This window comes from Dermacentor variabilis, chromosome 8 (genome assembly GCF_050947875.1).
Source record: "Dermacentor variabilis isolate Ectoservices chromosome 8, ASM5094787v1, whole genome shotgun sequence".
Taxonomy (NCBI): Eukaryota; Metazoa; Arthropoda; class Arachnida; order Ixodida; family Ixodidae; genus Dermacentor; species Dermacentor variabilis.
The window spans coordinates 36335886-36352613 of NC_134575.1; the positions used below are offsets into that span (position 1 = coordinate 36335886).

General features: G+C 43.9%; 1 protein-coding gene across 1 annotated transcript in view; it reads left to right on the forward strand.

Moving 5' to 3' along the window:
- LOC142590018 (uncharacterized) overlaps window positions 1-12625 on the forward strand; it is a 34511-nt gene extending 21886 nt beyond the window's left edge. The window contains exon 4 of the mRNA XM_075701839.1: window positions 9592-12625. Coding sequence (XP_075557954.1) covers window positions 9592-10496 — 905 coding nt within the window. The 3' untranslated portion in view covers window positions 10497-12625. The remainder of the gene's footprint in view (window positions 1-9591) is intronic.
- The last annotated feature ends 4103 nt before the right edge of the window (window positions 12626-16728 follow it).

Genomic DNA, 16728 nt, shown 5'->3' on the forward strand with positions numbered 1-16728 from the left:
ATACATATTTTCTGCTTAGGGGATGAAAATTATTTTGTTTTTGCTGCAATTTTATGTTTGATTGCACAGAGTTGACATTTTAAAATATTTGAAAACTACTAAAAAATATTCATATTTACAAATAGTGGCTATTCGATTCATTATTCGAAGGTTGTTTCTAATATTTGCACATGCCTAATTATAAGGATTTAAAATGCGCATCACTACTGATCGCAGCAGAGGTCCCCTGACTCTGCCATGGTACCGCAACGCGCCCCATAGAGTCAATGTATAGTAAAACCTCATTAATTCGAACTCGGTTAATTCGAAACCCGGATAATTCGAAGGTTTTCTGCAGTCCCGTATTTTCCGATGTAAATATGACCGGATAATTCGTACCAGCAGCCTAGGCCAACCCGGCTAATTCGAACATTTGGGGAGCTGTGCGGCAATTACCGATCCCATTTCACTGCAAACCCGACAAAACAACAGCCATTTGGAGCCACAAGGCGACGCCACCATAGCAATCGCGATTATTTATAGATGAAGTGCCTGACCCATAGTACTGCTAGCACAAAAATCAGTCCATGGTATTCCCCACGCACCGCCGAAATGCATGCCTGCAGAGGAGAAGACGTTCTTCACTGCAATGCAGCGGGCGTACCGGTTTTGTCACATGCTCTCGTCCCCCACTCCACACGCTCCTCACAGTCGCAACGGTCACAGCGTCGGCACGTGTACCATGCTGTTGCCCACTGGCTGCCGTTCGGCCATTCTCTCTCCGCACCTGCAGCGACGTGTGTGCGCGAAACGCTGGCCTGCGCCATTTCTTTGTGTGCGGTGGTTATGGGTGTTGCAGCTAGCATGGTGTTCTTTTTTTTTTGTCTGAACTGTGCAGAAGTGTCAGTGAGCGAAGATGCCAAAATATAAGAATTTAACGCTGCAGCAAAAGTTCTGCTTGATCCAAGAAGCAGGTAAGAACACGTGTTCCAAGACCAAGTTGGCTGAAAGGCACAGCGTGCCCCTCTCAACATGGTCCACAATATTGAAGAACAAGTCGAAAGTACTGGAGGCCTACAGCAAGACATATTCTTCGAAGCGGTCGCGAGTACAGGCTCCCACGTAAGATGTGAAATCAGCTTTACTTCGCACGCTGCAGAAAGCACACGCAGCCCACCTTCCCGTCAATGGAATGATACTGTGGGAGAAGGCCAACGACTTGGCTCTACAACTTGGGCACGAAAAGTTCAAATGTAGCAATGGATGGTTCAGCCGTTTCAGCCGAGTATCTGAACTTTGAAAATTATCAACAAACGTGCTACTCAGACTTGGAGAGTAAAGCTACCGCTGATACGACCATGTGCGATGACAGCGACGACGACAATGCTAATGAGCCCTCTTGAGCGCCTGCTCTCTGGGAAGTTATCGGGTCACTGAACATTATCTGCAGTTTTGTTGAGTGCCACGGTGGAAATCCTCAAATGCTGCACAAAGTTGGCCAACTAGAAAACATGACCCTTGGAGCCTCGAACTACAGGGCGTGGCAAACCAGCATCTCTGATTCCCTTAAGTAATCAAAAAATCGGCGAATAAAGGTAGCGCATTCCTGCGGCAAAATTTTTTGCCTAGGTTGAATTTTTTTTTTGGTTAATTCGAAAACTCGCTTAATTCGAAGATTGTTTGTGGTCCTGATGACTTCGAATTAACGAGGTTTTACTATAACAATGACCGAAATTTCGCATGTTCCATACTCTTCCTGTTCAACTTTTCAGACTTTTCCTCTCGATCGCAAGTTAAAAACAACCGAAAACGCAAACAGCATCACCATCATTCCATTTTTCTTCAGCCTCAAACCCGCGTTGCACGTATCTCTCATGCAAATTCAGAGGTTTCGTTTCTGGTGCAGCCTCAATAGCAGGTATTGCTTGCGCGTCTCCTGTGAGGCTTCACACTGTCATTGCTGTCGCCTTTTGTTAGTCGCATATGGTCAGTTGTGCTGTTTGTATCACCTATAGTGTGCATTGTAGTTCGCTTCAGCTGCATACCGTAACGCTAGGCTCAGCCGCTTCGACAACCAGTCCTCTGCAGTGGTTTCATCGGCAGCTGTTACTGATTGTGCTGACACTGCCTTCATCATTTGCCTCCAACTTGACAAAAGCTTCAAAGCAAGGAGATTATAGCACATTGACATGATGGAACAGAAGGCCACCATTATCAGGCAAGTGCAAAGTGGCCCTTCGCAATCGGACGTCACAAAAAAGTTTGAAATCTTGAAGCAGACAATATCAGACTAGAAAACACGGCGAAGATTTTAGAAGCCGCCGAGAAATCTGCTGGATCCCGACAAAAGAATGTCCGCCAAGGTGCCCACCCAGAACTTGAGGAAGCTATTCTGATGTGCCTGAAAGCCATGATCGCCAAGCAAGTGCAGGTGTCCGGTGATGTTTTAAATCAAAAGGCAGCAACCCTGGTGCTTCAGATTAACATTGAGGGTTTTAAATTTAGTGATGGCTGGATCCAAAATGTTGGTGTCCAAGATAGAGAATGGCCCGTCTTTGACACAGACCCCGATGCTTACCCAAAGTGCTCTGTCATTAGTCGAGTTGCTCATTAACTTCATGCACGCTAAATTATAGCCACTACTGCTTGCGCAGCAGCTGGATGCGATGCACACCTTAAACTTCTATGAAAGCAAGCGCAGATTTCTGACTATTTCACAGCACCTAATGCTTGACATGCTGTTTAGAAGTATAAACATACATTTTATCTTTCACAGTGCACTTTCTGAAACATTGATTTTCTTATCGTAAGTGGCAAACTTGGTTTCGGAGCTACAAAGCTATGTTTGGCAGCTTTTTTTTACGGCAGTGCAGATATGGCGGTGGTGGTTTGTAACGATCGTATTTTTTGTTCTTCTTGATATTGAGAAGTTATAAGTGTTATAAGTTATAAGTTATTGAGTGTTATAAGTGGACTGCACTATACATTCCTATTGTACAAGAACTTCGCTGAAAAATTACAAACTATCAGTGCCTTGAATGAACTGTATGATGCTCCCATGATACTGCTGGAATTAGAGTACTTCCTGCCGGCAAGAAAATGGCAGCAGACCTTGACCGCACCCACTATTCAATGCTTGCCCATTTATCACAAACATACGTAGCGTCTCTGCTGGAAATTTTTAACATGATATGGGAAACCTCGAAAGCATGGAAAAGCAAAATGGTAGTACCATTCTTTAAAGCCGGAAAACTCCCAAAATCCTTCATCAGCTACTGACCTATCGCTCTCGCTAGATGTTTGTCAAAATCCTATGAAAGTATTCTAACGCCAGTCTAACATTCACATTTGATACACAAAACCTGTTAGACAAATATCATCAGGTATAAAAAGGGTTTTCAAAACTGATCCCCTTGTTTGATTAGAACTTGAAATGCGCAATGCCTTTCTACACTGACAGCACCGTCTCACAATTTTCATTGACCTGGACAAAGCCTACTATCCTACATGGATAACTGGTACATTGCAGGATTTGGCAGACCTAGGGATTCGTGGCAAGATGCTCAGGTGTCCAGCAGACTTAATCTGCAATCGAGCATTTCAGGTGCATCTGGGCACAGTGCTTTCATGCATCTTCGTCAAAGAGAATAGCGCACCGCAAGGTTTTATTCTAAGCATAACGCTGTTTGTGGCTAAAGTGAGCTCCAGAACAGAATTATGCGATCTCCTCTAATGCATTTTTTATACATTGATGATCTCCAAGTTGTGCGCTGCCCATCAAACATGCTAACTTGCAAATGGCAGATTCAAATCACTTTAAGTAGATTGATACTATGGGCAAATAAAAACATCTTCCGTTTCTCTGCTGAAAATTTGTTGATGTGGTTCATTTGCAAAAAAGGGGTTTACGACGAGACCTTATCTTGAAACTGCATGAAGCCGTACTGCCAGTCAAAAAAGACCACAAGTTTTTAGGGGTTTTATTCTATGAGAAGTATAACTTCCTAGCGCACATGAATAGTCTGAAGATTAAAGCAAGCAAGACACTTAACATTCTCAATATCCTGTCTCGTAAACACTGGGGCTCTGACCGCCAATGTCTTCTATGTCGTTGCTTAGTACACAGTAAAATAGACTCTGGTTGCATAATTTGTGGCTCAGCCATACAGTCGTACCTCCGGCGATTACACTTATTTCATAATCAAGGGCTAGTATCTGGTGCCTACAGGGCATCTCCTATTCCTACTTTACTTGGAGAGTTATGAGCTGTCCTTGGAACACAGAAGAATGCAACACATGCTTACATACATTCTCAAAGTTCGATCTTTGCCCGAGCACATTGGCAATAACGTTATCACCCGCTGCGATATACAGCTACACTATGCAAAAAAACCACATGGAATTATACCTCTCATACTATGGCGCCAAATTATGTGAGAAGCAGCGTCGTCGAAGGTATGTGGGAACATACTGATAGGCTAGGCTACCACAATTTTTCTGTTTTCACAGCCAAATTTCATGCTCTGTGGATGGCAATGGAAAAAATTGTAACAGGCAAACACTCAAAAGCAGTCGTTTATGCAGCCTCTGAGTGCACTAAAGGCATTTCATTTGCAATCTGAGCATGAACCCTTCATAGGCGATATTTTAAACATGTGACAAGTATGTCGAGGCCAATCCATCTGTCTGCTGGTTTTCAAGCAACATCGGGATTTCAGGAAATGAAAAGGCAGATGAGTGTACTGCTAAGGGAGAACACCAGACTACAGTGGAATGTTGATAAATGGAAATCACTTAAACAGAATCGCATTTTAAACGGAACACCGTCCTCATGGTTGGTTGGTTTTGTATTCATGCAATTGTGTTCAGCTTTGTCTATCAGCAAATGGAGCTCTTAATAAATGGAACCAACTTGCCTGGTTCCTTGAGGTTCCGTTTAAAGATAGTCAACTGTATTTAGAAAATAAAGGTACCAGTTAGGGGCGGGCTTCAAGCTTTAAGCGCTCACCTTCAAATGGCAAAGCGAATGGAACGTGAGAGAAAACAACAAACCGCAACTTACTAACTCTGTCTTTGGTGAATGGAAAACATGTCGCCATCGAGAATGCTTCATCAAAGTAATTTTCCGCCGACTTCAAATAGGGCACACATCTGATGCACAATTATTTATTGAAACAGGAAGAACAACCCACATGCGATAATTGCCAGGAACCATTAACAGTGATGCACATTCTAATCATATGTCCACATATTAAAATGAAGAATATGCTTCTGCAAATCACATATTACACATACCTTTACACCCCGCCTTGATTTTGAAAGATGAACGAGTTGTGCCTCTTACAGAAGTCCTGAACTTTCTCGGAGAAACCGTTTTTATGAACAGGCTTTAGAGCAACACAGCTTTTGCAGCCTTTACCATTGTTTCTTCAACACCTTGTGTCTGGCACAGCATGGCCTAAGTAGCTTATGTGCCATTAAACTCGATTTAACTAACTGACGGAAATCTTGGTTTAGACTGCACCTTGTCCGTTTCAGCAATAATTTGTCAGAATCTTGTGATGGCAGAGCACAAAGAGCAGAGTTCGTGTCAAATAGTTTTCACCTTGAGCAAAACTGAAGATGTCATATTTTGTTAAGCCTATAAGAACGACACTGATCAAGTGTAGCCTAGGTCGCCAAGTAGTTTTTTCAGATAAAGAATGGTAAATATTAAATTACTCAAAAAGAAGCTACCATATTTTTGGCCTTATAACCCACACCCAAAATGTAACGGGAAAGTTGGTGTGCGGATTATATGCAAATTTCGCTTTGAACTTTCGCGTTGCCGTGAAGCCACCTTTCGATCAGGGCAATGTTCTCCACCACTGAAAGTATAGGTAACCCCATCCTACTTCCTCCCCTGCGTGTTGAAGCTGCCTTCTCCCCTCCTCCGTGGTCACTTGTTATCCTCCTATTTATGAGTCGCCATTTTGCACTCTACAAGTTCGATAATAGTGCACACGGCACCACCATATTAGAACTCGGATCACGATAAGCTGCGCTCAACGGCCCAGCAGCGTCGATGAAAAGGAAGGAACAGTTGCTGGCCGAAGATGTACAACATGGACAAGTCATCTGTACCCAAGAGGAGACGGTTTCTGTAAACCTTTGAGGGTTGTATGCATTTACATTGATGGAAATGCTGCACCAAACTGTGCCAAACTGCGCCAAACGGCACCGTGAAGCAAATCCTGCTATATGCCGCGCAAAATTTTCGTTTATGGCAGGTGCTGCACCAGGCCTGTGCCGACCCGCACCTGCTCCGAATTGGGCATACATATATTTTACGCGCGCGAGAAGGCGCCGCGCATCAAGTCGCCCTTCTTCGGCACTCACCCTCGCTGGCTTTCCATGACAGCTACAGCATATATACCTAAACATGTTTGCAAACGGCAGGTACCGTCGATGTATTCTATAGTATTCTAGGTAACTATAGCACCCTCGCGTACTATAGTACCATCGCGTACTATAGCACCATCGCGTAGGCTCCGTCCACATTCACCGCCCCCGCTTGCATTTTCTTCCTTCGTTTTATGGGGGGGGGGGGGAGGGGGGAGGTTCCGAAGCCACGATTTATTTATGAGGCACGCGGTAGTGCGGAACTTTACATTAATTTTTACTACCTGGGCTTCTTTGATGTGCACCCAATGCACATTCTTGCATTTCGCCCCCACTAAAATACGGCCGAACGAGACGGTAAGCCTATCTCACTGACCGCCGCAATGATGACGACCGACGGCGCTTGCGATCTGGCCGCAGCTCGTCATAGTGCTTTGACAACACGATTAACGTGAACTCAAATGAACTGGTTTTCTCGGTTTTGGCGATGCGAATAGCAAACGAAATGCAGTACTTGCAAGCCACACGAGGCTGCCTCGCTGATCGGTGCTTTCCATCCGCGAGACGAATTAAATGCCGTCGGATCGTTCCTGGCGATCACGCCATCGGTTTAGTACTAGGCGCTGCTTTAGGAAACACTCGCGCATGTACATTTGATGTAATGTTCTATTAAGTACTGCTTTATGTGAAAAAAAAAGAAAACACCACCTATGTACCTCAAACAGATGGTAAACAAGCGAAGCTGAACTATGCGGCCCCGACGTTTATTGCTGGGTTAATTAATTCCGACAGTATATTAAATTAACTCTTTCTCATTTACTGGTTCCGTCTTTGTGTTTCTTAATCAGGTTGCACACGTTTGACTTGGGTTTATAACAGTGTTTATTTGAAATGCCGCACATTGGACTTCGCATAATCACCATCATGGAGGGGTGCAATGAGCGGTCCGTTGTGTTAATCCAGCAGTCCATCAAAGTCTTTCTGAATTATGTTACGCATTTGTGTTTCGTAATGCGTTATTTCATAGTGTTTATGACTCGGCTGTACAGTGTAGTTACCAAGTGACACACCGGGGCCGCACATTTCATTTAATTAAAGACAGGGACACATTTTTAGATGGAGAAAGACTGCTGCACGCGTGCTCTGCTACGAGAGAGAACAACGTCACTATCCCCGTAGCCAATGGCGCGCCGCATCTTCCGCCGGAACGTTTCTGTCCATGGTCGGACCGCGAGCGTTTCGACTAAACTGCTGTAAAAGTATTTCTTTAATTATGTCATCATGATATTGTCTTAAATTTGTCCCCTCGAGATCTGTGTCCCTTCTTTGCAATGATACGTAGGTTTCTGTGCCTACTTACCGAGAAATTTGTCCGTCCGTCACATAATTAAGACGAATGCGATGACTCATACATCCTAAACAATGGCTCATGCGCCCGCAGTAGGGTTTCTGTGGTCGGACCACGAGTGTTTTGCCTATAGGCATATATAGCTTCGCTGTAGAACAAACTGTAACAGATATCTGTCGCCGTGAGGGACCGGTGAGGTACCGGCCGTACGGTGAGCAGTCGGCCGCGGCTGTCGAATCACTCCACTTTGTAATAAACTGTACATTTTATTTTGCGAACAGAAATTCATTAACACGCGTAGGCGTGTTCATGGCACGCACACTGCAATTTACGTAGCTGTGACCGTGCCGCCCGCATACGCGAACGTGTGATAGGCTATCCACTGCAGGTGGCTCAATTAATTGAGATGAAAATAAATTTATTAAATTCTTTATTGATTATTGATTAGGTTCACACTTATCTTCTTAAATAACAACAATAAAATGAAACAGCAAGTTGTAGAAAAAATACTTCCATCTTAGTATGATACATATTGAATGCAATGTTTAGAAAGTACTATTAACTTATACAAAGCTTCCTCTCTGCACCAGAGCAGTAAGTTACTGCTCCAAAGCATTCCTTTCTTGCTCCAAAGAGCACATTTTTCTGCTCCGAAAGCTGCTCCAAAAGACCAAGTACCGCTTCCATCACTGCAGTTATTTCCGTTGGTTATACGTGAATAACTTTGAATGCGACAGCATTATATGCCCCATTGGGCGAATATCCGGTGGCAGCAGCTGCGCCACTGAGCGATTATACAAAAAATGGCTGACGGCGCAAAGAGTAAAAACACATTATAAAGATGCTTGGATTGACGTCAAATTTCCCAGGGAGGTTCCTGTAACAGAAAATTTCGTAAATTTCGGTCTGGGTGGGAATCGAATCCAGACCTCCGAGGTGTGGGACAAGCACGCTTGCCGGCTCCACAGTTCTGGTTGACTAAACATGTGCCTAGTGTGTGCATCAAAGGGCATATGACGGTGAAGCCAATGGGGAAGAGGTGGCATAACGTCATGAGTGTATATAATAGAAAACATTAATGTCCAATTGAACGCCGCTGAGCAGTCCTTTGAGTTATGAACTCCTCGCCGGCAAGTGAGTGCGTTGAGACACTTGGTGCATTTTTATTTGGCCTTACCGAGGCACAGTTAAAGCGCACGCGAGAGCTTGTGTGAGCGAGGAGCGTGCGGAAAAAACATTTCACCAAAGGTACTATAATGCTTTAGCATTCTCAAACGTAAGTAGTCTGAAGTGTCTCTGCCAATTTTTTTAAATCTGCAAGGGGTATTGCATAATTTTTCTGGGCTATTCTGAAAGGGGGGGTGCGAGTTTTACGTGTTGGTGGGTTATACCTGTTATGGGTATAACCCACCTAGCTGGCACTTTACAATCTCTACTTACGAAAACGTTGCAAAGTTCGGCGTGTGGTCAAGAAGAAACCCACTGATCAAGTCTCATGAAAAATTTGTCGTGCCAATGAATCATAGATTTCGCAAGTGCCAAATGTGGCCTTCAAATGTCAACTGCTTGTTGAGGATCGGAGAGTAAGCTTTGTCGAATCTTTTTGACACTGTCCTCTAAGGGTCGCGGAAATTCGTGAAAGTCTTTGAACACTCCAGATTCTCTCACTTCCTGATTCTTTAGCTTTCTGAAAAATTATTTATACAGGTGGACTTCTGAAAGAGTCGTGAAGAATTTAGATGCAGTAATATTGCGTAAATCAAAAAGGACCACTAGGCGTCATTTGTGCTATCATACCTGAAATCACCCTCAAACCTCTCAAATAAAAAAAATATCTATTCCTTTTTGCATTTCATAATACTACTTTTGTTTCATTTGTGCAGTATCAAGGCCTTCTATTTCTCCATCAACAGCCAACGGTGGAAATTCCCAGAAGGGATGCCTCCACCAAGATCATCTCCGTGACTATGAGGCTGATAAACTGTTTCATCTGAAAGCACGTGCCAGGGTCCATACTGGCGAGCGTCTCTTTAAGTGCCATTTGTGCCCCCGGAGCTTCTCGAGAAGAGACACTCTGAAGAGGCACTTGTGCGTCCACACGGGAGAGCGGCCATTTCAATGCCCTTCATGCCTTCAGACATTCTCACAACGGTGCAAGGTCAAGGAACACCAGCACACCCATACAGGTGACAAGCCATTGCAGTGCCCTTCATGCCCTCGGAGCTTCTCACAAACGTCCCACCTGAAAGACCACCTGCGGATTCACACAGGTGAGAAGCCATTTCAATGCCCATCATGTCCTCGGAGCTTCTCGCGCAAGTGCAACATGAAGGAACACCTGCACACCCACACAGGTGATAAGCCATTTAAATGCCCTTCATGTCTTCAGAGCTTCTCACGAAAGACCCACCTCAAAGCCCACCAGCGCACCCACACAGGTGAGAAGCCATGGCAGTGCCCTTCATGCCCTCATAGCTTCTCACATAAGTCCAGCATGAAAGCCCACCTGCGCACCCACACAGGCGAGAAGCCATTTCAGTGCCCTTCATGCCTTCAGAGATTCTCACGAAAAACCCACCTGAAAACCCACCTGTTCAACCACACAGGTGAGAAGCCATTACAGTGCCCTTCATGCCCTCAAGCCTTCTCACGTAAGTCCAGCATGACAGACCACCTGCGTACCCACACAGGCGAGAAGCCATTTGAATGCCCTTCATGCCTTAAGAGCTTCTCACGAAAGACCCACCTGAAAGACCACTTGCGCTACCACGCAGGTGAGAAGCCATGACAGTGCTCTTTATGCCCTCAGAGCTTCTCGAATAAGTCCAGCTTGAAAGACTACTTTTGCACCCACACAGGCGAGAAGCCATTTCAATGCCGTTCATGCCTTCAGAGCTTCGCACGAAAGACCTAGCTGAAAACCCTCCTGCGCACCCACATGGATTAGCAGCCATGACAGTGCACTTCATGCCCTCAAAGTTTCCTTCATAAGTCCAGTATGAAGGTACAACTGTGAACCCACACAGACGAGAAGCCATTTCAATGCCCTTCATGCCCCCGGAGATTCTCGCTCAAGTCGAGCATGAAGAAACACCTGCACACCCATACAGCAGAAGCCATTTCAGTGCCCTTCATGCACTCAGAAATTCTTGCTGAAGGGTGCCACGAAGCAACACCTGAGCATTCATGCAGGTGACCGACCATACCGTTGTGCCCTTACCTCCAAGTCCTTTGCGCGGGCTGGTTACTTGAGCAGGCATAAGAAAACACAGTACCATGATACTATAGAGTAGATCAACAGCTATGTAATGAATTGTAATGCTTATTATTACGTTACGGATGTCTGAATGATCTGCTTTCTAAGTTCTGTTATGAAATGCCGTCTGTTTCATTGTGTAATGTTTCTTCATATACAGTCGAACCTAGATACAACTTACATGGGTATAGCAAATTATGGGATATAAAAAATGAAATATAAATATCGGTTTATCATGCCTTATGTGGAGCATTCTTCTGCTAAAACAAAGTCAAAATGAGGGATCTGTCAAAGTATTGACTACAACGAAGCAAGTATATATTCTGGCAGAAAAAAACATCAAATACAGCCTCGCAAACCTTGGAGCGGCCGTCATGATGAAGGCGCAGAACATTGGCAGGCACACAGCTGGTGGTATCAAGGGCTAAGCCTGCACGATCAGGCTTTGGACGAGACTCGGTATTCCAGCCTTACCAGCTATGAATCCATTATCGTTGTGGTGAGAGGTACATCTGCATTCTATGGTGAGAGATCCATCTGGGTTCTATGTGCTGTTCACTTCGAGGGCTAGGCCTACAGGATGGATGTCACTGAAGAAATTGATAGTCCCAGCCTTGCAAGCTTCAAAGTTGTCATTGCAGCTGTCGTTCGCATTGATAGACAGGCCACAGGCTGCCGTGAGGGCTGTGCTGACCATTCATCTTCGGGAGCATCCTGGCGTTCTGAACTTTGGGCCATCCTGATGAAGGGCTATGTCAGACAGGAGCTGAAGGAAGCGGAAGGTGATCCCACCTCGCGAAGCTGCAGATGACGCCTGCAGCTGCAGTAGGATTCCTGGGTATCGCGGCACCAAATGTAAAAAAACCGAAGCATATTCCAAGGCTATACTGATCTTCCTCTTTCATTGGAACTGTGTTGGAGGGCCGGGTCTGTGTTGAAGACGTGCCGTCCCTTTTTGGAACCAGGCAGCCAAGACTTCACTGGACCTGTGCAACCACTGTCAAGGCTTGTCCAACACATTGCTACAAGAGCACACTTTGCAACTTCACCAGGCCACTGAATTCTAACACAGGACCTGTGAGCTTCCGTTTCCGTTTCTGTGGTCCGAACTTGCAGACAGCTGCTGTGCCAGGACACCTTCTCCAGGTGTCCTGTTCAAGGTTCCTGATATGCCCCCCCCCCCCCATTCTATGGCCAAGTGTGGACATGGCGCTCATGATGTCTTGGATCCTTTGATCAAGTCCATAGCTGCTGGACCAAGTGCATTGCTGCTTCCCTCATCATCTCACCTTGCTGCAACGGTGGACTGTATTCTTTGGCTGAACAATGTTTTTCTCATTCGCTTTGTTTTGTACTATTTTATTTTTTGTAGTCTGTTGTTAATTCACATCATGTCAAGATTTCTTACTCTTAGCTTCTTATTTGAGTCTTTACTATTTACTTTGCCTTCCATGTGTACATTAAATGTTTTGTTGGAGATATGCAAGTGGCTTTATCTTCTTTTGGGTGCTCCAAGGTTTTGCCTGAGTGAACATTCCAAATATAAAGAATTTGCATCACAGCTACTGATTTCGGGTAATCATGTGGAAAGCAGGCAAATGCAGTGAATACATGCGTGGTTAAAAAATCGCGCTCCACATGGTTAGATAGCCAGATTCTTAGGACTGCCTACCTTAGAATTGAGAAAACACGACAGTGGAAGCGAAGAAATATTTAAATTTAGTGAAAATACTAAAAGTTATTTGATTATTTATTATGCTGACTGTTTATTAAGTAAAGACTAGAAGATCTTGTTCTGTATATAATGCTGTGAATAGCCATGCAGCTCAATATAGTAGCAGCAGCAATGGGTCTGTGCCGCAGACACGCAGAAACGTTAATAAAGCTTAGTAATGAAATATTCACATAACACCTGTCGAGGACACAGTTGCCATATACATTGGTTCTATCATTGATGTTGCAGATATGCACGTAGCTCCGCATAATCAATGAGTCCGAAAAATCAGGCCATAAAAAACACTGAATTACTCTTGTCTTTCTTCAAATTTATTTTGCCCAAACTACACGCAATTGAAAAGTGATCCAATTAATATTTGTGTCAATACGATCGACAAACGTAAATGAAGGGGAAAATAGCTAGACCAATTGAGAGGAGAACAAAGAAAATGATTGGGCTTGGCTCAGAATCTGACAGCAGCTTCAACGCATAACTAGAAGGTTGGTCCAGGATGCTAGACAGTAGACGTATGTTCGAAAGAGTTTGAGGGCATTATGGTCAGCTCCATGGTTTATCCATAATACTATCTGCAATGTGTGTGTCAACAACATGCCTCATGAAAGATGTTTCCTATGTAAGTAAAACTCTTGCTTGGGTTAGTTGCTTCATGCTTGAATGAAAAGAGCAAGGCACAATAGACCAGGACAGAAGAAGAACACAAACGACAGGACCGGCGCCACTCAAGACTGCCAAGCTTAGACGGCGATCAAGTTGACACACATAATGGCAGGATCGGTGCGAAAGCTTCGTTGAAAGAAAGCGCCCAATGTAGAGAAAATATGCCCAAGTAAAACTCTTGCTTGGGCTAGTTGGTTCATCTACATGAACCGTCTACATAGTCATTGGGCAAGCTCAGTTATTCGGACTTTCTGGCAGCAGTGCCACAAGTAAAACGGCAGATGAAAATTTGGCCGACGTTAAATGAATATATCGCAAATAAATATCATGAAGGTTTATTTTTCTGTGACGCTGACTATGTTTATTGTGAATATAGAGCAGCATACTTCTTCATAGCGCCTCTACAGAGTGAATTCTGGTAAGAATCCAAGAAGCATTGCATAATTCATTTTCCTAATGTCAGCTTCGCTGGAACACAGTCGTCTTATGCTGCGAAGCATACGCAAAGTACTGCGGTGAAGCACACTTGAGAGCGGAAAGGGGCCACTGTCACGGGACATGCGCGCACCTGCCATCTACTGTCGGTAAAAGCACCGAGACGCCTATTACATGTACTAGCAGTCCTTCAGAGCTACTTCCGACATGGCTGTTGCTATTCGAGCTCTTGTTCCCACCACCTTGCAAGCACGTAGCTAATATTCGAGAAATAACACTTCAAAAAACATGAGCAGGATGAACTTCGGCTTGATGAACAAAATATTACTTTCTTACAGCTATGGCCGCACTTTTCACCCCTGAACATGGAACTTAAATCGCCACAGAGACAGGTTTGAATGGATGCCAGTACAGTTATTACAGGTCTTGGTATTTGATACTGTGAGAGGAGATGGCAGGCGCACGTGAATGTATGTGTAAGTAAGGAACACATGTCCTGTGAAAGTGTCAAATAGAACACAAAAGCAAAATGACATACAAGACTGAAAAACTGAAATTTGGCCTAGTCAGCACCAACTAACATGAATTTTATTTCTTGTGTAAATGTATTTTGGCCATAAATGGAAAACCCCAGAGTACTAATGTTGAAAATAAAACCTGTAAGAAAAAATATTGACAAAGCTTTAAAGAATGAAAATTCACAGTGTAAGCTCATCAGAAAGTATGTGCTTTGTCTTTTAGTTGGGGGCTTTTCGCAAAAGCTTAAATGTGGTTTGTAATGAGAGACAGTCCTGAATGCTGACAATCCTAACAATGCTATCACACTACAGTCACTCAATGTGGATCTAGCTTCTTTGCTTCTTCCTCTAAGCTTGGTGTCAGTGTCTTACCAAGTAAACACAGCGTGGGCGCTCTCAAACAGCTGTATAAAGGAAAACATGGACATTTACAGGACAAAGGACTCCTACCTGATAGATTTAGCAAAAAGTCTCTGCACTTGCGTGATGGGGGTATTTAATAGCTCATGCGATTCAGAGATGTTCAAGCATTAAACATGTTTAATAGTTCTTTGTACATGCACCTCTGCTCACAATGCTTCCGTCAGAAGTCACAAAACATTGCGTTAGTCTGCAAGTCATTATTGCACTCACATAATGAATTATGAGGCCTTGTGGATTTGTATTTACACAGAAGGATTAAGCAATTACACAAATTGGAAATTAAAATGAAGCAGCTCCCATGTATTGTGCAAATCAATGTTATGGGAAACATTTTGCTATTAACTGGCTACCCAGCATTGATACAGTTAATGTGAAGAGGTACTAGGCAGACCAACGTGTTTCTGTAAAATTAACAACTATGTGTGTAACTACAGCAACAAAATGGCAGTGACCACGATCATGTGACACCGACGGCAAGATTTCTACTCCGGCCATTCGACGTGAGCTTACGACATGCCGTTTGTTGGCTTCTACATATATACTGGACGAGCATACACAAGAGAAGCATGAACTGCAAAGTCATCAGTGACTATATGTTATACAATCGTACATACCTATGGCTATGTCATGTGATGTATGATAAAACGACGATGGCTTCATGGGATTCTTGAAAAGAAAGCTTCATAGTTGGAAAAAAAATTATCCTAATCCGGGGGATTCAACCTGCGACATTGTGCTAAAGTCACGTTGATGACAGTTTTCCTTTTTGTGAACCCTCCTTCACCTTGCAGACTTCCACAGAACTGATTTGCCAATACCTGAGCTTACGAGCAGGCAATTGGCTAGCATGCATGGCTTTGACAGCCCCTATGCAGTGGGGTAGCATACAAGAGTTTATTGGCCACTTGCCTGCTTTAAGGTCACATGCAATCAAAATTATTTAAATTCTGAGGTTTTACGTGCCAAACCACAATCTGATCATGGGGCACACTGTAGACCATTTTTACATTTCACCCCCATCAAAATGCAGCTGCCGTGGCTGGGACTATCCCTGCTGCTAAAAGGCTTTTTCACATTTGCCAACATGGCTGTGAGCGGTGGTGGTTAACATTCCAAGGGGTAATCTTGCACGCATGTGCAAATACTCAATAAAGTTGACAGGACGGTTGCTATGGTAGCTTAATGGTAAAGCACATGCACGCATAATGCGGAAGATGTGGGTCCAACTCCAAACTGCGGCACTTCAATTTTCCTTATTATTTGTACATTACAAGTAAACACAATTACATTCTCCTATGTTTTCTCTGGCTTCACTGTCCATTTCTGTCATGTGGTTGTAACAAATAAGAAGTTTAGCTTGATGGATCCCCTTATCTTGTCGCTTCTTTTGACTGTGGCATTGAAACAGGCATTTTGCCCTACTGCTCACAATATCAAAACTGTTAAACATTGTTTTGGGGCACAAACACAAACATACAAGGGAAGGACGCTTACGAAGTGTCAGCTACCAACTGATTTATTGATCCGAAGGATCGAACATAGGGCGCTAATTTTGTGCACACACAAGACGCGGATATTGTGGCCGTGCTTGTTTATTTACCAATGCTACAAGCTGGCCTCAAACAAGAGCACCTCTGCGGAATATAAGGTAAGTAAAATGCTGCTGACACGTGCAGGATCTTTCTGATAAAATATGCCTCCGTGAGCTCACGCACTGCCCGAGATCACAACACATGAAAAGTGCGGTTCACATTAGCAGGCCTTGCAAAGTTTCCTAAGATGCACACTGTCAAATTTATTTGAATTAGCCCAATTAGCCCAAATTAGCCCAACTGTTATCGTACCATGAGACAAGGTTGTATGAAAAATTATGCCAACCATTTTGCGCATTGTGTTGGGATACTGAGATACTTCTCAGTTGTGTCAAGTTCAATGTGGGCCAAACAGGCCACTGCTTAAATGACTCTGAGGAAGCATTCAAACAATATAAATT